Raw genomic sequence first — 23843 nt, 5'->3', positions numbered from 1 at the left:
AGGAACCTGCAGTCAGTGGGTTCAAATAAACAAACCTCCATGTCTCACCTCTGAAACCCTCGATACACGGCCCAAATGGTATACTTCAACTACTTTTCAACAACAGCAACTTCCCCCCAAGTTCAAGAAACCAACAGAAGAACTCTGGACATTTCCACAGCTGGATTGGTGTTCCAAAACTTTGGGGGTGGGGTCTGCAATGCTGAACACGTATGATTGGATGATTGGACTTGCCACACTGTATTGCTTTGTAAAAAAAGACTCATGCAGTTCTGTCATTGGGTGCCAGGAGTTCATAGCAGTGTTGTCTAAATGGATTCCAATTTGCTGTTTACAGAGCAAAAAACCAAAACTGAAACCAGCACAATGTGAAGCTCAATAAGTCAAACAACGATGCGAAACTCTTTTGCTTACAGGACGTCGTCGTTTTATGGATCTGGTCTTCAAAAGACCTATTCACTGTTGGAGGTGTAGTGCATTTAAATTCACTGCTTTGGATATGCATGAAAAATCATGATACTGGCCAATGCAGAAACTTTTCAAGAACTGCACTAAAATCATACCAAAGAAAAGCAAAGGAAAAACACATTTCAGGTAAACTAATGTACAGCTGTAGATTGAAATCAAGATTTTTTTTGGAGTGTTGGTCACGTTGCTGTAAAAATAAACTTTCCTGTTGAATGTGTGACACTAAAGCACTGGAAATCAGATCAAGTTATGCAGTAGCAGTAGTGTATTTTTTTGTGTTTTTTTCTTTCACATAATCATTAAAAAAATGAAGATGTATTTCCATTTTCACAAAACTGTGTCTGGTAGACTGAGCAGAAAGGATCAGTCTAAAACTTTGCCGAAATGCTATGCACATGCTGAGGCTTTCATTTCATTGTGGAGTTTCAGGGCACTTGAAAGGGAAATAGCTTTTTCTTTTTTTAAAGTGAAAGCTTATCTGTGGTTAGGGTGGTTAGCTTTATTTGTCAGAAACCTTTGATCAAGAAACCACAAAAGCTTGTGAAAACTAATGAGTAAGAGTATAAGTTTGAGCCATGTAATTAGTCTGCAATTATAATCTACAAAGTTGAGAAGAAAAAAAGATGGACTAAGTGTGGAGATGGATACAGAGCGCTGTTTGAGTTGAAAAGAATAACAGAAACTGGAAAGCGGTCCAAATGTGACTATCAGCTTCTTCATTCTCCTGATGCAGAGTTAGGCGTTTTGCTGGGAAATGGGCGGCCTGCCAGATTGGGGCCAAGTCAGAGTTGTCAGGGGATTACAGTTCTGCCTTGCTCACTGCAGGGGGTGCGGAGTGGGCCTCAATTACCCTGGAGCGGCGTGTTTGATTTGGCCCGGCACTTTTGGGGACAGACCAAAAGCTGAATAATGCACCATTAGCAACTCAAAATCCTGCCCTAAAATGAGTCCACTTATGCATCACATACAGTAATTGTGTGTCTATCAAAGGCTGGCAGGTCCACACCAATTACCCTGATAACAACAAAACAATCTATGCATAATATTATCTCCTGAACACCTGTGGGCGCCCGCGAACATCCAAGCTTTTCTAATGAAAACTTCGAGCACTCACTCAAAGTGGGTCACTGGCACTGGTGAAATGAAAGACTAAAACGTATCAATGCTACTGCGTTATGTGGAGAAATGTCAGATGGTAGTGAGGTTTATGTTTGTATTTCGAAATCGGAAGAAACGGTGGTCAGGAGGGGAGCGAGCGAATGGGGAGAGACGGAAGGAGAGAGTAAGAGTGTGAGCGAGAGAGAGAGAGGGAGATCCCCCTACTCTGGCTACAGTCGGAGCTGTGCAATTGAATTTCACAGGATATGAGGCAGCAAATGGCATGTAAAGGCTGAAGCGTCAGACAGTTCCTGCCACACGGGCCAGACAGATAAGGGAGGTGTAAGTGAAATCATTAGGTAACTCTGCAGGACATGAGGGGCAGTCAGAGGTTGGCAGGGGGCTACGAGAGCCAAAGGTCCTCCTCGAGCTCCATTGAACACCCACTCAGCCTGATATACATGCACTTACAAACACACAGGGAAAATCACTTATACAAACACGAGCTGCAAGACAAACAAGGACTCAAGACAGAGACAGGCAAACAACCAAGCACTGTTTTGTTCACTCTCTAGACCCACAAGCACATGCACACACGGATATGCACTCATGCACACACACACACACACACACACCACACACACACACACACACACACTCCACTTCAAACCGCAGACGCCTCATTGAGGTATCAGCCCCAGTGATTGTGTTTGTCCACCTGGGTATGAAAGAGCCATTCTGGCTTGTGTGGAGGAGACAGCAGTGTGGTACAGCTCAAGCCGGAGCCCAGCTAGGCTACGTCTGTCTCAGGCTCTCAGGGAGGGGAGCAGCCAAGTGTGGATGCACCTCATTACCTCACTCATCCACACACCAATTACCCCTAAATAAATACACCCAGCCCACAGGCAGCAACAATGACATCCAGCCTGAAAGGGAAGAAAGGACGCCGTTCAGAAAGCATTTGCACGCACAGAAAAGTGCTGTTGGATAATGATGAAAAAAAAAAGTGCGGAGAAAAGAAGCAAAGGGAAGAACATGCAGGGGGCTCAGAGTCTTTTAAAGAGCTCAAAGACGAAACAGAGAAAGAGAAAGAATGAAACAAACACAGAGCAAGCAGAGTGAAGTGATTCAGAAAATGATAATTTCTTGCTAAATTTCACCCAACACATCCGCAAATGATTGTTGTGGTGGGGGGAGGGGCAAAGTTTAATTGTTTTAATGCATGCAGGCATGAGATAGCTCTGCAGCGGGCTAAAATGGTGATCGCTGTAGAGCTGACACATATTTGCATGTAAGACGGACAGCTTGGGGATAATGGTAACTGCGGTGTGTCCAATGGCCAAAAAAACAAACAAAAAAAAAAAAAGGGGGGGCTAAAAAGAGATCCAACCAGCAGCCAAAAAGCTCGATCCCCTGAAAGTTGTGCGAAATATGGCAAGTGGCACGAAATGTGACAAGAAACACTGGTGCCCTCAATATGAGGAAACAGTTTAAGCTGTTAACAGTGAAAAAGTCACTGTCAGTGGAGTGAGAGGGTGAGCGAGGGATGCAGAGAAGGTGTGTGGCAGGGAGGAGAAGACAGATGTGTTTTCAGGAAAGGGAGGTACCAACAAAGATAGGAAGCCAAGAGTTCCTTCATGCCCCCGCTCTCTCCTCCACCCACCTCTCCCACCTCCCTCCATGTGGGATCTTTCTGCATGAGTGATTCTGTCATACCTGGGGGACAAAATGGTCTCTCTCCCCCTCTCTCTTTTCCTCTGCTTGTCCCTTTCTCTCTCTCTCTGCCCCAGTTGATTCCTACCTCTCCTCCTGTATGCCTATCTGCTGATTAGAGTGAATAAAGCCTGGTTTGTTGGATGACAAAAGAGAATACAAAATACAAGAGTAGGAGAGAATGAAAAGACTTATTCATAATTTAAAAATAGAACTAAAATCATTGGAGTCCAGAAATGAGAAAGATTTAATTTAGAGTCTTGGAGAAGCTTAAGTCGATCATTTCAATTTTAGCATCCAAAGATAACAGAGATTTCACTTCCTATTCTATAACTTAAACAATCAAATGATGGGTGGAACTGTGAGCCAGCTCCCCCCCTAAGGCTCCTCTTCAACCACCAGAAGGTAAATGCTCATCCCAAACTTGCAAATCACCCACATGGCCAGACCCGGGTGGTTCACCTGACCAGAGGCAGATTCCTGGTTAACAAGAACAACAACTGGGAACGTGTCAGTTTTCCACACGGTCGGTTTGATGTAATGAGCAAAAGATGATGGATGGAGTGGAAGTGAAAGGAGCAGGTTTATTAGGATTCCTTCCTGATGGAAAGCTAATTGAGGGAGGACATGCTGCACAGGTCTGGTGCCACAGGTGGGTGCGGTAGTGTTGACATGCTGTGGCAGCATAGTCCGAATTCCTGATGTACAACTCAACCCTCAGCCTCACCAAGATCGCATGAGAACCCAAGACTCTACTGGCTTCACACTGAATGGTTTTTTATTCTCACCTGTGACAAGGCACGGAAGACTCCTTTAACTGACAGCACTGTGCAAAATGCTGCAGTACGAGAACATGCTCAAAAACAGAAGTGTTCCTCGTTACCAGTATCTCGTGTGACGACCTTTTTTGATTCTAATGCTTGAAAATGCAAACACTCTGTTTGTCCAAAACACATCTCAGAACTATGTACAGATCTTCTGGTGCTCAAATAGGTAAACTTAGGCTGACCACACAAGGGGGAAATACCAGTACGTGCAAGAATCCCGATTCTAGACTCCTGAGGCTTCTGCTTTTCTGTTCAGGTAAACACATTTTCATGTACCAACACTTCCTCAAATAGCGTGAGAAAAACAGTGGGAATGTAAGTTCCAACCGCTGAAGCTCGTCATTGGAAAGGGTTGCATGGGCACTGAGATTTCACACACTGCCTGTTCCTGAGAGGAATGTACAGAAGATATGCAAGATCCTCAAGGACACGCCCAGAAATGCTTCATGATCAGTATAAATCACAAACACACAAAGAGAAAGAAATCATCCGGCTTTTGTTTCTATCCATCAAAACATGTCCAGAGGGCAGATTCAACATGTCATTTCAGTTATATTTTGACAACAAGTGGAAATGATTCCACTCATATTGGATTATGTAATATTTATTTTGACTGTCCTCATTCAGATTTGAGACTAATGACTTTTGAGTCATGAAAACCAATCATATTAATATTATCAATTTAGTAAAATCACTGTGTCTTTAATTCATTGTTCAGATTGTGACACCTTTAACAAGAAAAACAAAACAAGACAAACAATATTTAACTGCAGTTATATTCAGTTAAGTGCGAGATTAACAATAAAATACTCATTTAGATGGATTTCACAAGAAGCTTCACATCCGGCCAAATGCCACAGTGTGTATTTCTTTAACAATCAACAAATCCTGATGTTAACAATCTTCAAAATAGGCTTAACACTTAAGACTCATGAGTCAAACACTGTTTTTCTATCAGTGTGGTAGATCTCTGTCAGGATTAACTGTCAATTGCTTACATGACAATGGTGTCATGTAAAAGATACTAGATGTCCTCATAAAATGTAACTTACAGTTAGGGCTAAATTCAGGCCACCCTGGACTGTTTTCTTAGTGAAACTGCTCTAGGTTAAGACTACTGCGATGCTGAGCTTCTTTTCTTTCTTGCTCACCACATTTCACTACTGCACATATGACTAGCATGTACCTCTCTCCTGTAGTCTGCTCTCTCTCTACCTTCCTGCAGGGAATCTGACAGTAGAACTGGAGGTTGACGGTCTGATCCTCCTGCCTTGCCTGTTGTTCTCTGCCTCTGTCCCATCGTTTTCTCTCCTTGCGTCCCCTAAACCCAACCGGAGCAGAAGAAAGCCGCCACCTCTGAGCCTGGTTCTGTTCAAAGGGAGTTTTTCCTTTCCACGGCTGCTTATGCATGATCATGTGGAACTGTTGGGGCTTCCTCTGTAAAATTGTCCGGAAATGACCGTGTCAAATTTGGCTCTCTATAAAAAAAGTTGAATGAAATTGAAGTAATTACTCATGTAAATGATATTTGGTTTTCTCCTGTATGAGCACACCAGGTGTCATATTTTGCGATTGTTCTTTGGCACATGTGGATCACTTCAGGAACATGACCTGTTCAGACACGTATTAGTAAAGCTTGTTGTGTGAAAATAGGCTTAGTATCCTGCCTGAAGTCCTACGTGTCAGTGTTCGTAAAAATCAAACATCGTACAAGTGCAAGACTGAGCGATGTGGCCTGTCTCTACATTTATCACCATTTGAAATGATATCATTTGTTTTTTTTATTTACTGAAAATAATTCGTTTTGAAGTTCTACAGAAAAGGCCAGTTGTCATTCAGAAAGTTGAAATACAATCCCTATTGAAAAAAAGGCTGAAACAGGATGCAAAAATATACAATTCTCATGAACCCACATTTCATTCACGACTAAATGTAGACAACATATGAAAATAAAACAGCAACACATCACTTTAAGAAAAGATCAAATAGTAGATCACATACTGCATCCATTTACAACAGCATGGAACTGAGCTGAAGCGATCGACCTGCAGTGCACACCTTTCACAAACAGAAACATTTAGCACATCATAATAATTAAAAAAATAAATGAAAAAAATAAATAAATAACTTCTACACAAGAGAATATTGAAACAATCCTCTTTATCCAACCTTTATCAGCCACTCAGCTTCCTCTCCACACTGTAGAAAAATTACAAGATGGAAGGACGGCACAGTCCCAACTCTTTTGAGATGTGCTCCCACCATCTAATTAAAAATTAGATATTTTCACGAAGTCCTTCAGTTGATTTAAAAATGTTGTAAATATATGATGTTAACATTCCGTCATGTTGTCAGTGTTACTTTTTGACTAAATTGAGTTTATGAGATTGACAAATCATTGCCTCCTTATTTATGCCTGCAGGATGATTAAACCTTTTTGCAAATGAGTTTGAATTTAACGACAGACATTGCTAGGGGTTTAATCTGTAACGCTGCATTGTAAACTCACATTGTGGTGCAATCTTAGAATTGGTGGAACAAAAATGACACATCTCTGTCATAGTGGCCATATACGTTGGCAAACACACTTACTTCATCTGCCAAATCCCTAAATTAACACCTTTTTGGTGAGAAAGCTCAATTTGGAACACATCACACCAACACCACAGCTGGCATTCAAGGGTAAAATTAATTACTTCAGATACATGTGCTTCCTCTCAAAGTGGCAGACTTATTTGCATTGAAGAACATTCAGCAGAAGTAATCGATGCACACACAAAATACGGCCACCCAATGACCCCGGCCCCGTCTCAAAGCCCCCCCCACCCCCATCCCCAAAGCCCTGACGGCTCAGCCATGCATGGAGGAACAAACACAGGTAGCGAGAGCAAATCAGACTGCAACAAAACACAGAAACATGAATGGGAAGCATTACAATGACGGGCTGGATGCAGGACAATGGGCCCGCCATTAAACAAACGGCAAATCCCAAGATAGGCTGCGGGAGTATGATACAGATTACAGGCACCTAGTCCCTGCCTGGGGAACAGGGGAGAAGTAGAAAAAAGGACACAATATTGCAATGTGACAGCTGACGTCTTCATATAAATGTATGAATTTACATTCCAATTAGAGGAAATTTACATCTTAATCACAACGAGCAGTGTGTCGGTCCCTCGGTTAGTGTGTTGCTACGGTAATGAGGTGGGATGCTGCTGTGCTCTCTCATCCAGACAGTGATCTGTCAGCAGACGACACCTCCCCGTTATGAGAGAGCTGCACCCTTAAATGCAACCGCCGCCACAATCCGGCAATATTCACTGAAATCTGTCTTAAATACCAACAAGGTGTGGGCTGCCACCCGAGAATAATGTGCCAAATATGGAGTTTGAAAAACATCAAACATATCTTAAATACAGTGCACTGAACCAGGAGTGTCTTTAACTGTCACTCAAGTGACAAGCTTTCAGCATTGGATGGTATTCCATTTCTAATTTCCATACTAATAATGGGTATATTATCTTTAATGGCTTGACTTTGTTTTTGGCATTTGAAATGAATGGTGAAAGCTGTCTGTGGAAGTACTCAAACAGATCTTGTCATCAGAACACATGCTGCTGTGCTGCTAACTAAGGCAAGGAAAAGTTGGAAGGATTGTGAAACCGGCTTTGACATCCTGGTCATCATTCATATCAGGAGGGTGGAAGATGTAGCCTGTGCAGCCAAAACCAACTGGTCAAAAAAAGACATTCACTTTTCCATAAAAGTAACAAGTATTTTACTCCTGTTTATACTTTTTCGGATTGTTTACCATATGTTATATTCAAAAATGCAAACATTTTTATAGTGTTCCCATATTTTTTGGCTTTTGTTTGGTCATTTCATCAGCTCCAGTGAGATGGAATTGGGCCCTGATTTAAAATCAATAGAGGATCAAGTGGGGATCAGGTTGTTCCTCTCTATTTCAATGACAATAAAAAACGTATCTGAAGAAAAACTCACAAGGCATCATCGGGCATGGGTAAACAGCATATAGCTGTTGAATAAAAACTCAATTTGAGGACATTATTTATGGTTTACATAAACTAGTAGACACAGATTGGTTTAAAATTTTGTAATGAAAAGTAAAAAGTACCTGAACCCTGATCATACTCCTTTCAAAAACCCAGGGGGAAAAAAAAAAAAGGAATAAAATGGTATCAATTTTAGGAGCCAATTATTGAAAACTTCAGCAAAACTTTGTTGAAGCAACTCTAATCCGGCAATATCATTCACTTAGTCTGGGCTGCTGATTGCTGACAAAGCAATGAGGAAGGGCAGATTAACTACCACCAAGTATGAGAGCACATAAATCAGGTTAACGCAGTCCTTTGCCATCTTCACGCTTGACTTTAATACAGGGATGTGTGAACAAAAAATTGGAGGGAAATGAGGCATGGCTCCTTTATCACCTGCCTCGTAGCCAATCAGACTCCTTCTGCCGGAGACACTGCTCTAATGGCTGATATCTATGGAAGCAGCCTATTACTGGATACTGCCTGTAATTAAGACAAGTCAGATTACACCAGGCCAGTGCATCCTGTCTGATATGTAAGCTGCCATTAAGACCTGAAGTGGTGATACACTTGCAAACCACAGTGAGAGAAGACAGAAGGCTCATGTGGTGGTGGTGGTGGTGGGGGAAGAAGAAGAAGAAAAAAAAAAGAAAAAAAACCTCAGAGAAATGTTGCGTGTCCAGGCTAAGTGCTAAATGTGTCCCCAAACATTATATGGGGTGATATGTGGGGAGTGGCTGGGATTCCACTTCAGCCTGCAGGGTGTTTAGAGAGGATGCCAGGAAGCTGCACACAACCCCTTTGGCACTTATCTCACATATTCTAACACAGCAGACTGATTCCCACAGCAATGCTGCTCCGCCTGTGCATTTTTTGTGAGCCATCCGAATTAGATCGCCAGTCCTTTTTCCTTGGTCGTGGTGGTAAATGAAATCTCACAGTTAGCTTGAGAGATAACCATGATTGCAACAGCATAAAGCAAGCATGAGTTCATAAGGTGGCAAGTTGATTTTGTGCCTGGAATCACACGCTGTGAGTACTGTTAAACTGGAAAAGGAGATCCCACATGCAGGAAGTGATGCTTCTAAAAAGCTGAAGGGAGAGAGTCTGGAACGAAGGAAGCAGTGAGAGAGACAGAAATGGAGAGAGCAGGAGGGACAGCGAGTGAGCTTGAGATGGGGAAGCACTTCTTACTGTTCAAATTGACCTTGCTAACACTCTGCCTGCTCTAATATTTACTGCTACACATGCTTTTGAGCCCGACTCTTCACTCATCTAAGCACGCAATACATACACCCCTCATTTTAAAATTTCAATGTCTGTCATTACCGCTACGAGAAAAGTCTGTTAAGGAGTGAATTGACTTTAAAAAAAAAAAAAAAAAAAATTAAAAAATTTAATTTTGCATTCTTCTTATAAGTTTTGAACTGACTGCTGAATGTCCTTATTTCTGTTACCAATTAATGAAGAAAGTCTTGCTAAAATATCTAGAAGAAATACCGAAATTAGTGTTGTTAAACTATTCAAATGAACTGAGCTTGATATTACTGCTTCTTTAATGTTGAGCAAAGGTTATTCAAAAGCTAAAAAAACAAACAAACAAACTGCGAGGCATGTGGTTATCATCATCTGCATAGGATGCATACTAGACACCAGCACGTGCACGCTCACACACTTCCACAGTGGGTGATGAAGCAGGCGTACATGCGGTCCCCATTCAAGCATTCTGTGTAAGTGAGCGTACAACATCAGGCCATCAGATCGCTTCCCTTCACCAAACATGAAGCCTTTAATAGATGTGAAACTCCGGGCCCTGGATATTTTCACACCACTGAGTCGCAACTCACACAGAAGAACAGAACAGGAGGGAAAGGATGACAGTGCAAAATAAATAAAACAACGAGAGAGAGCCCACTGAGGACAAACATATAGCTAAGATGAGCGGATCAAGCAGAATTGCATCACATTTGATTTAATGTCATTCAGAGAAGTCTTTCTAGACCTGACAGAAAATACACTTGTCTGAGAGAGAGAGAGGAAAAAAAAAAAAAAAAGATTCATAAGAATCCTCGGACTAACATATGGAGTAACCTTTGTGGCCTTCCGGGACTTGGGGGTGGTGGTAGGGTTACGCGGGGGGGTATAACGCTCCGAGGTCTGTAGGCACGCTAGGGAGAGGTGAGCTGTCACCCCCCATTACGATCATTGCCTGAGCTCAGAAAGGGGGAGGGGTAGGAAGAGAGCAGGCAAGAAAAGAAAAAAAAAAAAAAAGACTGGTTCCTCTCTAACCGCCATCTAGTGCCATCCCCGGGCCTCAGAACCCTCAGTCTACTACTGCCTCCTGGGAAACACTTGCACGCGAGTCCTCCTCATCCCGAGACGGCAGCGGGGCAGAATGTGCGTGGGGGTAAAAGGAGGGGTTTCTGTGTGTTTGGTTGTGCCGTGTAAGCAGAATGTATGGATTTAATGTCACAAAAGTACAACTGTGCAAGTCTTTATTTCTTGATATAGATCGAGCGCATGGAAATTCAGCTCCAGAAAGGAGGTGCCGGGAAACAAAGAGCATCCTGAAGCTACTTTTATTGGGAATGCGTTTTAAAACAAGTGAAACGACAACACAAAAAATTATTTCAAGTATTTTACAAAACTGGTGCTGATAATCAAAAGTGGAAGAAAGTGAACAGCAAAGCTGTTTTTCTGTTAATGTGTGTAGAAACATTAGCGCTACATCAGCCTGAGCAAAGAAAAAAAAAAAAGAACAAACAAAAGACCAGTTTATTATGCTTAATATGGAGCGATATTATGTGCCAACAGATAAGAAGCCTGCTTCAGATTTGACCTTTTGCTGCCTTTTGTGTACGTTTGGGTGAGCGCTGCTTAACCGCATTCTGTTCCCCAGATCCCACTCCTAACACCCCTGTCACTCATCATCACTCATCACTGTTTGGGACAAAAGGAAAGTTTGGTTAAGCCACACACTGGAGTATTCTCCCACCCACTGCTCCCTCCGCCTCCACCTTCACACATTTACGCATGTGTGTATGTGTGTGTTAGATAGTGCATGTGTGGACGTGTGCGCGCGCACACACACACACACACACACACACACACACACACACACACACACACACACACACACACACCACACACACACACACACACACACACACACACACACACACACACACACACACACACACACACACACACACACACACACACACACTCTCATCGAGAAAAACAAAAAGTAAATTGCTCTATTTTTGCTTCATGAACTCACGACCACTGACTCACACATGCTGCCTAATTCATGAACTTTTCATTGAGGCACCATCACCTGGTCTGACTTTGCGTTTAAAGTGCAGGCTCGTCCTCCCAGTAGCCCTCCAGACTCATCCACTGCATAGAATTAAACCTATTCAGGCCTCTATATGCGTCTTAACTATCCTCCATCATCTGGCCGGGCCTTTCAATGGCCACCTGTGAACTCTGAAGGACAGGGACCCTTGCACTCATAAAATTCATGAACACCGCTACATTCAGCCGCTGGCTAGCTTCCCTCAATGGCCGACACCACATTTAACAGGTCTGTGTGGACTGTCGGGTGAATCCTTTTTGAATGCGACCATATTCACAGTTGCAAGGGTTAAGTGCTCCCATGATTAGCTAAAACAAATGTCTTTATGGTGCGCTCATAGTTAACGAGAATGGAAAAGTATCCGGACACACAATTTGTTTTTTACCATTGAGGGATTGTTGACAGAGAAAGCGTTTCGAAAAAAAAAAACAAAAAACATCCAACTCATCCAGTATTGGCAGGATTAGTTTTTGTGATGCAAACCAACAAGTTCAGTACTTAAGAGTGACACCACTCCTGATTTGAATGGGCTTTTCAATGGCAACAGTTTAATAGTAGTATTGGCAGTTTGGTGCAAAAAGGAAAAATTAAAGTAACAAATGTTGGGTGTATAAGGTTCACCAAAAGAGACAGCGTGACTCAGAAAACAAGGTTCTGGGGGCAGCTCCAGCTTGATTGACACAGAGACATATGTTGACCTCTGCTGGAATCGGAGGTCGTAACCGAGAGTTAACAGTTTAGATAAAATGTCTGAACAGGTAAGCCAGGAAAGCAATAATTCACACACACCGTGACAGGTCATACTTTGTACCTCTGTCTTACTTCTGTTTCTTGCTATTTAAAATTATACACATACATAAATTTCTTAAAACACTTTTTGTGGATGATTTCTAACACACAATCTGTTAAAGTAGGCTCTGTCTGTTTGCAGGTATTGGCAGTGCCAAATCTTTAATGATTTCTGTCTACTCTACCAAACACATTCATTCTTAGTATGGTGTAGAACTGCTTCACCACGGATGTCACCGGTGAAGCAGTCTGTAATATTTGTGCAGCTTCAGTAAGCCCGGAATCAAGCAAGCAAAAGCAAAAGACTCAACCAACCTGTGGCAGCCTGGTAAAGCTAAACAGGATGATGTTTTATGAGGAAGCACAGGATGAGATGGCACAAAAAAAAGAAAGTGTCACAGTCACAGACTCAATTACTTTTTTTTATTTGTTTCCAAAGATGTTGAGTCAAAAAGTTGTGCTTTTTGCACTAAAATCTACCTCTGTTAGATTGACAATAATACTAATTCTGGTAAAGAGGGGGCAAAAGAAAGTAAATGCCAGCAAATTCATAGAGATTTTGCATAATTAATTTTAACTGTAAGATGTTTACTGAATTTTTGTACACCATAGATTTGATTTAATTTATGCTGAAATTCTTCATATGTTGTTTGTTGTTTGCATTATTTCTGATATTAAAAGTGTCTGAACGGTGTCAAATGTTCTCCTTTCAATTTCTATCTTTGTAAAAAGTGTTTAACCATCAAAAGCCATCAAAACAGGTATGACCTCTTTTTTTAGATTGAAAAATGTAAATTCCCTAGTATAAGTTGGCCCTAATTATTACCATGAGCTATTTTGTTCAGATATTCAAATGAATGTGCCTGACACAAAAGCATGTCTGAGTAAAAGACTGCAGATAGTGACACACAGATAAGTGAGTTGGCCTTTTCAATCCGAACAGGGTATATCCTCATATGTATTTCAAGTAAAACAATCATCTATTCAACTCCACTCTTTACTAAATGAGAATATAAATGCACAATGGTTGCTAAGCCACAGTGGAGGAAAGCTAAATCATCAGAAACCTGCTTTAAAATTAAATTAATGTGAAAAGCGTCACATCTCATGCATAATGATGTCTCAAAATTTATTCACATTATGAAAACCTAACATACACCAAAATTGAGCAAACACAGGGGGAAATATGTGCACACACACACACACACACACATACACACACACACACACACACCTCCTCCTGACCCCCCCAGGACACTGAGCAGTGAGAGTGTGGGAAAGTTATTTTTAGGACCCACGCAGAGAGCCTTCCTGAGTTTGATGCTCCTGCTACGGATCAACATTCCACCTTTGAACCACACCGACCATGGAGCTGTTTGTGCTCATGATGGCAATTTTAACTTTCTGGCTGGACCAACAGCAGTGAGGATGCTGTGTCATTTAAAACGAGACACTCGCTCCGTTTTGCTACGATTTCGCCGTGCCTCAGTGATATTAATGATGTTTCAGTGCACGTTCAGAAAGGAGATAGTAAATATTATGTTTCATATGTGGATCCCTGAGTATTGAGAGTTTGTACTTTCAATTATGAAAACATTTGTTTTTTTTGTATACAATGTGAATACTTTCAATTTCTGAGAAACGCCATTTTGGGCAGTCTAATTTGCAGAGTGTGCAATATTTCAAAAGTTACAGAATCAGAGCATAAATGTTTATTAGTTTAGATCAACCAAATCAAACTATTCATTTACACAACCAAGATTAAACCACAAGATGATTTATTAAGTTTGTTGACCACAGGGTTTTTTGAGGAGATTTATACTGACTCCATTCGCAGCTCTCAAGCAGTTTTTCGGGGAGCACACAAAGGGCATGGACCTAAGGCAAGATTAGACACTATTTCATAAAACCAATGAAACAACAATAAAATGAAGATGAACAAGATATAGTGGAGACCCAGTTTATAAGCACCAGGGGGCCTATGGTTCGCCAGTCACTGCCATTATGCTAATAGGGAACCTTTTTCTGAACACACACTTACACATATCCTATAGTACCACAAGACCCCGCCAATGTGGGGTGGCGTTCGCGTTATAGCCTCTTTTCCTGCCTCTAATGGGAGCTGAAGACAACTGGGGCTACTTTAATCAGGTCTGAATCCAATGTGGCCGGTCTGGCCTGATGGGGGCTGAGTGGTGCGCGGACCATGTTAAAGGTTCACTGCTCACTGATGAAACAGCTTCACTTCCAGGCCCAGTTCAGGCAGACCCGACTCTTACTCAGTCTGGCAGGAGGAACACATGTGCCCTGTTTTGTTTTTCTTTAACACTGTCTCTTTGAAAGAAGCGTTTCGGCATTTTGTTGATATAGTATGGAGGGCAGCACATTTGGCTGTCCCAGATATTCTCTTCGCGAGCTTTGACTTGGCTACGGCAAACACTACTGCTGTGGCTTTTTCCTCCCAAGGCATTTGATGATAATGAAGAAGAAGAAGAGAGAACAGAAAGGCTCATTTGGACTGTTTTAGCAAGTGTCCTTTGAGATTTCTGAACTTTGACCTTGTTAGCACGTGCACATTTTCTATACGACACTGCAAAGCACTTTGGCAAGTTGAAAGTACTGTAACAAACAAGCTCTTCATATTGATTAAAAAAGATAGAGTAAATAAAAACACAAAAAACAGGCACATGGTTGCGGCGCCCACAAATGCCCGGCACATACAGAGAACTTACAAGCAGGGGCCTTTTCAAACACACATGCACATTTGCAGAATAGATAAAATTCCTGTTAAATAATAGATGTAAATCTGATGTATGTTGTGAATATTGTTCAGCTGAGGGGTACGATCGCGTGCCACTGACTGGCCCGCGCCCAGTTCTCGCTCTCTTTTTCATACACGCACAAACCATAAGCACACCTCATTCCCAAATGCGACAGAGGTTGGGTGAACACCAGGGGAGGAAGTATAAATTATTCAAGTGGAATATTATTTCGATGGTCCATTCCCATCCGACTGTAGATCCCGAGGCAGATTTAGGAATCGCAAACAGGTGAACAGAAGACCCAAAGATTTTGTTATCTGCACAGGACGTCCAAGAGGATTAATGATTGTATTTAGTTTGATCGAAACAAACCGGTATTGAAAGTAAACACTGAAAGACATTTTTTTTTCCCTTCTATACGAGTTCATTCTGAATTGGCTATTTTCAGATATTTGCAATCAAGTGACGTATGAGACATGGGAGAGCAGTTATACGACCAGGCAATGAATACAAACGCATAAACAAATACAAAAATGAGCCCTGGGGACTTGTCTCTGTCCAACTCGGTCTGCATTCTGCAAGTCTTTCTTTCCCTCTCTTTTCATTTCTCTCTCAATAAGAAGGTTTGGTGCCTCTGAGGGAAAGCCCTCATTTTAATTAGACCTGACCTGAGAATCACTTAACTGCTTCTCTCCGCTTATGCCTTCCCCCTCCTCTCCAAGCCTTCGCTCTGCTCCTCACATAGGTCCATTAACACCCTTCCCTCGGCACCCACAGGCTTCAACGGGGGGTAGACACAGGCGTTGTCTTAAAGACGTTTTGAGGACATGCCAAGAAACATTAACCTACTCTATACACCTCCCTCGGACTCTTTCAGTTTGACTTCCTGTTCCCTCTAAGTCTCTCTCTACTCAGCACTATCGCGTTTGTTTCCTTCACTGCTCTCTCTTTGCAGCCCTTACTCATCGAGAAACTCCCTCAGCTGGTCGATGCAACGGTCAGGTCATGCAGGGCTTTGGACGACTCAAGCCGGTTTTGTTGGATTGCTTTTGTGCAAAACTTACCTAAACATGCACCCACTGTTTCATATAACACAACTCAGTCACTCACAGTTTGTCTTGATTTAACACCAGGTTGTGATCAACACGAGATGACTGAGGCTGTCTGTGCAGCATTTATGCAAGACTATTCAGACAAAAGTCTCCGGAACTATGTTTGGGGACCACGCCATTAAATGTACTGTTGATTATTAAATAACATTTCACACCAGTTCATACTACCTTTGAGCTTAAGCTACCTATTAACTATTTGTTTTTGAAACTAAACAGGCAAAGTGAACAAGAATTAAAGCATCACTTTCATGATTTTTGGCATTTAGGTACAGCTGAAGCTGCGTGGACCTGATTTCCTGCATGATGCTCTTTATAAGGGCCAGTGCAGTCTTCATCAGCACTCTCACAGTGTCATTATTTGAAGCAAACAACTGCTAGTCAAAATCCCTTTACTTGATAGAATCTGACTTTGTCTGTTTCTGATGTCACCTTCCACTTCAGCTTTAACTTTTTTCTTGTAGAACTTACCTGCAATATACCACAGAAAGAAGAAGAAGAAGAAGAAGAAAAAAAGAACTAGGGGTTCTTGAGCGTCATGCATGTTTTGTTTATCGTCTCCTTAGCCACAGTGACATGGCCTGTCAGTAAAGCAGACGCCTCCCAATAGGCTCTCTAACAGATAACTAATTTGACACAAATCCCTGTCTTATACTGTATTTGACACCGTGACCTGCCTCTGGCACCCCAATACCCCACGGGCACGTTGCCTGTCAGTTTAAAGGGTCACAGAAAGGTAAATAGAATATAATTGCGCACCATCTGCATTCTTCAGCACTTCATCCTCAAAGCATCTTGCATTGTGCAACTTGTGAAAGAAGCCTGTGCGAACTGAACACGGCTGAATGAGAAAAATTCTCACACGCGTTGCGTGCTTGAAGACGTTCCTATGACCTGTGGCGCGCGCATTTCTCAAAAAGTGTTTGCATGTGCGGTTGCCTGAATGTCAATATCGTTATGTGTGGGAACAAGCAGTGGTAGATGCCTATGAGTGTGTGTTAATCCTGGCTAAACACCCTAACACTCCCCTACCTGCTCAGACAAGGCCATGGGTTAATTCTGGCTTCAGGCATCATAGCTAATGAGTGTTCATCAACCGCAGCTTGAACTCCTAGAAAAAGTCAAGTGTTACTATGGTAACTTTAACACAGAATTAGCACAATACTGAAAGGAGTGGGCATGGTATGTGAATTGTGAGTACTTCAACCTATAAGATGGAGTGAAACAATATTAAGAACTACGAAAAACAAGCTAAACTCTTTATCGAAAAATCTTGTTGTCTGTGTGCCGGCACACAATAAATTTCTGCATTTCCTGAGTGATAGGCAACAGGCAGCGTGAGCTAGGAACTTAGTCACCACTCAAAAGTGCAGCTGTGGTGACATGCAGCTGCCTGGCCCATCTGGAGAGGAGCAAGTGTTGTCAATCATCTGCAATTCACGGCCACAAAGCAATCCTGATAGATGATGCACTGGATTCAACAACTCAACAGCAAAATAAGCCAAAGTTAAATGAGGGCACGGCAGCAAGACGTGTGGATGACGACCGAAGCAGTAGTGAGGTTGCTGTATTTCGTGGCCCTGGGCGGTGACGCCTTGTGGCTTGAGTAAATGAGGTGATTAGCAGGGATGGTGTGGGCTGTCACATGTCAGACACTGGGCTGAGAATCCAATCACCATCGCGTGTGTCAATCAGCAGCCCACTGAGGCAGTTGACCAGCAGGTCAAACACTGGATACAATGAACCACGTAGCCAGAGCACAACGGTAGTCCTGCATGTGATCTTGCAGACATCAGTGCCGTCGCAACAACGAACATATGCTGAGACCTTCGTGACACCTCCGTCTCAGGTGATACGCATGCTAATGACAGCCAATCACTGTGTCAGCACATGAACTTAATAGGGTATTACAATGACTAATGTGCGTTTTAGTTGATTTGATGCATGACTGGTGATGTGATGCAAAGATCTTTGGGAAATTCCCTGACACACAAACATGTGTCATGGCTGAGGATTGTGATTGACATTTCATATTAAGTAGCCTTCTGTGCCAACAATCACAATCATTTTAGTATCTTAAAAAAATGTGGCTATCACTCTCTTCTAGGCCTGTGCTCTGAGGCCAATGCAAGAGTACGACTTCAACTGCAGAGAAAGAAAAAAAAAACCCAATAAAGCTCCCGTAACAAGAAGGCAGACAAAGCTCGTCCTTAACAATGTACTGCTGGAATATATGACATGGTATTCAGGCCCCACAGAGCTACAGGGATTCAGCGGGCATCTTCCACCCTGGCTTGCCCATTACAGGGACCAATTAAAAGAGCACTGAGGATAACCACCTTGACGTTTACAGACCTTATAAATCTATAGTGGGGTGGCCTATTTGGTGGGTCAGAGAAAGGAGAGGGAGTCGTCTGATGCAGACAGCAGAATGGGCTGGAAGGATGGTGAAGGCTGGCAAAAAAAAAAAAAAAAAAAAAAAATGAAAGCACTGACAGTGGGATGCGGGGAAGTTTGGGGGTAGGGTGGGCATTCCTCTCCTCCCCTTCACCTCCAGCCTGAGACAATAGGACTCAGTGAGAGCCAAGGACCAGAGGGTGTGATAAGGTAATGATAATGTAATGAGGACCAATCATGAGCCTGAGCTAAGAGGAGGGCCCCTTAATTTGTCTCCAGAGTGGTAGTTCAGTGACAGATTGATTGCCCTGGGTGAGAGTGATGATGTGACGCATGCAGAATGGATGCATCTCTGACAGAAAGCTAAAGATGTGAAATAATAAATCAAAATGAAAACGATACCGAATTATGTGCTAAATGCACATGCATTTTGTGTACTTCTGCAGACGCCACACCGATGAGTCTGTCAGGATATGTTACAATGATATTTAGACCACAGCTCTTGTGGCTTGAACTTGCGTTTGGCTTCGGGTTTTTTTCTGTTTTCATAATTCATGCAAGACATGTCCATTCATCAGAATGAATGATATTGGCAAATTTGTCCTTCACACATAAAAAAGTTTGACTGTACCTCTTTAAGTTAAACTGCCATGAGTATTTTCATTAAATATTTATAAGAAGAGACTTTTCTCACTGCACTGCACACTCAATGCTACACTGTAGTAAACATGGCAGCAACAATAATCAATAACTTCACTTTTGTTTTTACCACCCAATAGCAGAGAAAAGTAGGCACAGGTGGGTGAAGCATCACTTTTGTGAGATTTCCCACTTAATGTTTGTGAAGAAAATAAAAAAAGGCAGCACAATATAGCAAATAATGACAAAATATGTGAAATTGGTTCACTAAATAAAACAAAATATCTAACAAAGCAACTCCAGTAAAAAAAAAAAAAAAAAAAAAAAAAAAAAAAAAACAGCCTTAATAAGAGCAAAACTACTAAAATCATGAATATGCAAGGTTTCCAACATACCTCAATGCTGAACTGTTTTCTCTTGAGCTTAAAAGCCAGGTCCTTGTGGTCGGGGAGCTGGTTCGCCAGAGAGTTCAGGTGAGGTACCTGGTGAACGTGTAACAGGCCTGTGAAGGACACCGGAGATTAAATCTGAAAATGTTTACAGTGCATTAAACAACACAACGAAGCTACAATAAAGATATTCCTGTCTTGTCCACAGGGAGCATCTATGACATTACATTGTGCTAATAAGAAAAAAAAACTATATTAAACCAAGGTGAGTTTTCAGTTAAAGAAAATAAGTAAAAGAGCATCTTATTTTTACATCCAGGCAAAATGAAATAAAAGTCCCGACGAGTCTTAACCCTTTTATTAACGCTGCTCTGCTTGAGACTTACTGAAACACTAAAGAATCAGGCAACGTTGGACAAACAGATATAAAATTTGGGCCATCAGCATTAATATTAGCATTACATCTTGATAATAGAGTTATAACAAAGTGATTTCATAACATAAAATGTTCTATTATTAGATGAATATTACACCCAATTAAAGTGTCAGTCATTCAGTGAGTTCTAATGTTTTAATTGCAAAGGCGACCTTGTTTGAGATGGCTATGTGATGACAACAATCATCTAGCATGATAACTATCTGTCACAAATACGTCACCCTATTTCCAGTGCCAACGTCGAACATTGCTGGTAGAGCGATTATTCAACACTTTGTTAGACGATGGAAGCAAAAACTTAATTTAAGAAGTAGCAATTCTTCCTTTGGTACTTTTATTTTCCTTGGTTTAAGGTTTTCTTACTTTTATTCATTTTTCTTCTTTTTGTTGCCAGTGGTAAATGTTAGTGAAATGTGCCACAGAAATAAAGATGCTTTAACTTTTAAATTGTCATTTTATTTTTTTCTTACCTAACCATTAGGTGCATTTCTGAGATTTTTAAACTTTCTAAAGTAAAATCGACATAAATCGAAATATATTAGAGTTGCAAGATTCATTTAAATAAAGTAATAAAATATAGCTGAAATCTTTTATTGTATGTGTCCCAAACAAATTGATTGGAAACTGCCCTCTGTGCAACAAGAGACTCAAACGTGGTGGAACATAGTTAAAATTGCAAAAAAAAAAAAAAATAAAATAAAAACACAGTAGTTAAATACGTGATAACATGGTCTAATTGTCTAGATAAGCAACTGAGAAAACTATACATAAAAATAAATTGTATTTCACGTTTTGCATATTCTCTGCAAATTCCCAGCAGCTGTGGTTGTTACTGACAGTTCAGTGCAGCGATAGCCAAAGCAGAAACTGCAGTCTGTGGTTCATTATAAAATTGGGACACACAAAAAACAGGATTAGTTTTCTGACAGTTTGCCACGAAGAATCAAATCTGATGGCAGTTCAGTGAAATGGGAAGTATTACTGTACATGTGATTGTTTTCCTGTCAACATTACTTCTCTCTTCATTTTTTCCTATGGGCTAAATGCATGGGTGGAAAAAAAAAAAGGGCAAACTATTACATTGACACATTAGAGCAGTGCGATACAAAACAAAAACAAGGAATTAAAACAAAAACAGAAAGGAGATTTTAACGACTTAAAAAAACTTTTAATTTTTCATTCAGTTGCATTTTCATACAACTTGATACATACGGCAGAGAGGAACTAAGTGTTTGAAAGAAAAAGAGATATCGAGGGAGTAATGGAGAAAGGAAGACAGACAGAGAAAGTGGGGGATGGTGGGTTCTCTCCTCTGTGCACTTGGGTGATTTCCCCATGCCTGATTTGCAGTGACAGGCTTCCCAGCATGCTTTGAGCAGCCCTGAACTGCTGCCGCAAACACGCACGCACGCGCATCCACACACACTCCCTCACACTCGTACCAGATGCGCTTGCACTCATGAACACACATCAAAACAATCATACACATAAATCTATTTCATAATCCAACCAGATTTCATATGGCTGGTTAAACCGGGGCCGATATATTCTTGAACAAGACATTCAAACAATATCAACTGCAAATTCAAAAGACGCTTTTGCGATACACAAGGACTTTAAAAAAAAATGATGCGCCACATCCCTCCTTTGTTGACAGTGTTTAAAAGCCACCTGGCTTTGCCATGCAGAGGAATGTGATCGCTACGGGATGGTCTGTCTGAATAAAACATGCTGTTGGATGAAACCAAATTCTTCCATAGAATGTTTTCAATGTCTTTCCTTCATCTGTCACAACCGGGACTGCCTCACCCGGGGAGGGGAGGGGAGGGGAGGGATGAAGGGGGGAAAGAGAGGAAAAGCGCAAGAGTGAGTGGGAGAGTTGGAGAGGCACTGCTAAAAATATCCCGCTCGCTTAAACTGACCTTTATCCATGGAAAGTGTGATAGAGTGATAGAAAAGAAGGAAGCGAGCAGGAGGAAGCGCAAATGATAAAACTAGAGAGAAAAAGTGATGGTGAAGAACGGGAGAGCGGAGACAAACTGTGTGGCCCTCCCCTCCCACTTTCTTCGTTTCTCCCTCTCTGACCGTCCCTTCCCGGTGTCCTCTCTCTTTTTCTGAAAGCCTTGCCCTCCATTTATTAGTAGAGCATGCTGGCCACGGAGACATTGAGCGAGGGATGGAGAGATAGAGGCAGAGAGGAAGAGAGAGTGATGGTGAGAATATCGATTCCCCAGTGTTGGTCCGCTCTGCTCCAGAGCCTCAGGGGTATGGGACAGGGGATGGAGAGTGGGCGAGGCGAGAGGGAGAGAGGCTCTGCTGGAGGGGGCGGGGGGGAGGAGGCAGGGATGGAGGGGATGAGGGTGCGAGGGAGAGGGGGTACAGCGTGGCAGCTGAATCCCCCCCGGCCTGTCTACTGAGGAGCACGTCTGATTGAGCAGCAACACACTAACGCGCACTGACAGCCTGGCCTGCAAGGGGGCTGCCCTGCCTCCATCCACAGCCCAGCCCCATCCTTAATGCACTGCCTGTGTGTGTGTGTTTGATGGAAAAGAGGCAGAAAGATAAGCAAGAGTGTGTGTTCTTACCATGGTAGTCTTTGTAGAGAGGGTTCGTTTCTCTCTCAGAGCCTTTGAAAGATTCCAAGGCTATGGCATTGTCACATAGCCTGGTTATACTGCCCATTAGAGCCCTGTCCTGTAGAATTGAGTGGGATTGAGATCGAGAGAGCGAGGGAGTAACAGGGAGAGAGGGAGAGAGAGAGAGAGAGAGAGAGAGAGAGAGAGAGAGAGAACATGAGCAGGTAATTAAAAGCCTCCTGACGGGCAATCAGTGTTGCAATTAAATTAGGTCATCATTTCCTGTGGCCAGGTCGTTTTTGTCCGTGGCTTTTGCGAGTGTGAAGAGGTATACAGGGGGCAGAAAGTGTCACGGGCTACACAGGTGATGCTGGGGCCAACTGCTGCACTTACCTCTTATATCCATCATTCGGCCACAAAACCACTTGGTCACTTCACGTGTTTGTACTTTCACCAAATCTGCATTTCTCACAAAAAGGACTGGACTTGGTGCACAATGTCAAACTAGCACACATGAGGGAAGGATGAAGGAGTGGGGAAAGTGACATGGGCTTGATGTGGATAGCTCCCCCTACTGGTTAGGTTACAGTCCTGACAACAAAGTGGGCAAATTATTGGTGAACATAGTAGATGGAGAGAATGAGGGAGAAATACACAAAAGAGTGGAAGTAAAGGGTAAAAGGAGTGAAGGGGATGGAGAGAGGGACATTGGGACAGAGGGAGAGAGGGAGTCCTGCATTATTAATCACTCTGCCTCCTGAATCATTCACGTCCTTCTCTCTGTGTTGGCTGCCACCGCCTAATGCAGTTTTCATGCCTTCATGTCTTTTCCCTGCTCTTTCTTCTTCCTTTTCATTTTTGTCCTACTTTTAAAGTATGCAGCATCTCAGTAGTCAGTACCAGCAGCACTTACAGGGTATCTGAGGTCACTTTTGCACGGCAATTAAAGCCTGTGTAACAGTTTGGAGATACAACAAATTATTCAAAGCATTAATGGTTCAGTATGACCCATGGTGTCTGTCTGCATGAGGAAGATAGCCAACTAAAACTTTATCAGTGCCTGTCAGTCTAGGTCATAATGACTTTTCTATGCATACTAAAACACAAAGATGAGGCTCCTTGGCAAAGAATCAGAACTTTCAAAGTCAGAGGAATCTAAAGTGTCCACACCAGGCAGCTCAGTATAGTGGCAGCACTGCACAATGAGGTCAATAAGACATGCTCAAC

At 42.2% G+C, this 23843-nt stretch overlaps 1 protein-coding gene across 1 annotated transcript in view; it reads right to left on the bottom strand.

The window, feature by feature from the left end:
• Positions 1-23843, bottom strand: part of elp4 (elongator acetyltransferase complex subunit 4) — a 52006-nt gene that overhangs the window by 9944 nt on the left and 18219 nt on the right. The window contains exons 8-9 of the mRNA XM_030085871.1: positions 22626-22734; positions 19611-19717 (exon numbers count right to left, since the gene is read on the bottom strand). Coding sequence (XP_029941731.1) covers positions 19611-19717; positions 22626-22734 — 216 coding nt within the window. The remainder of the gene's footprint in view (positions 1-19610; positions 19718-22625; positions 22735-23843) is intronic.

This window comes from Salarias fasciatus, chromosome 1, assembly GCF_902148845.1.
Source record: "Salarias fasciatus chromosome 1, fSalaFa1.1, whole genome shotgun sequence".
Lineage (NCBI taxonomy): Eukaryota > Metazoa > Chordata > Actinopteri > Blenniiformes > Blenniidae > Salarias > Salarias fasciatus.
Note: the sequence above shows the minus strand (reverse complement) of the source record. Positions and strands in the feature narration are given on the sequence as shown.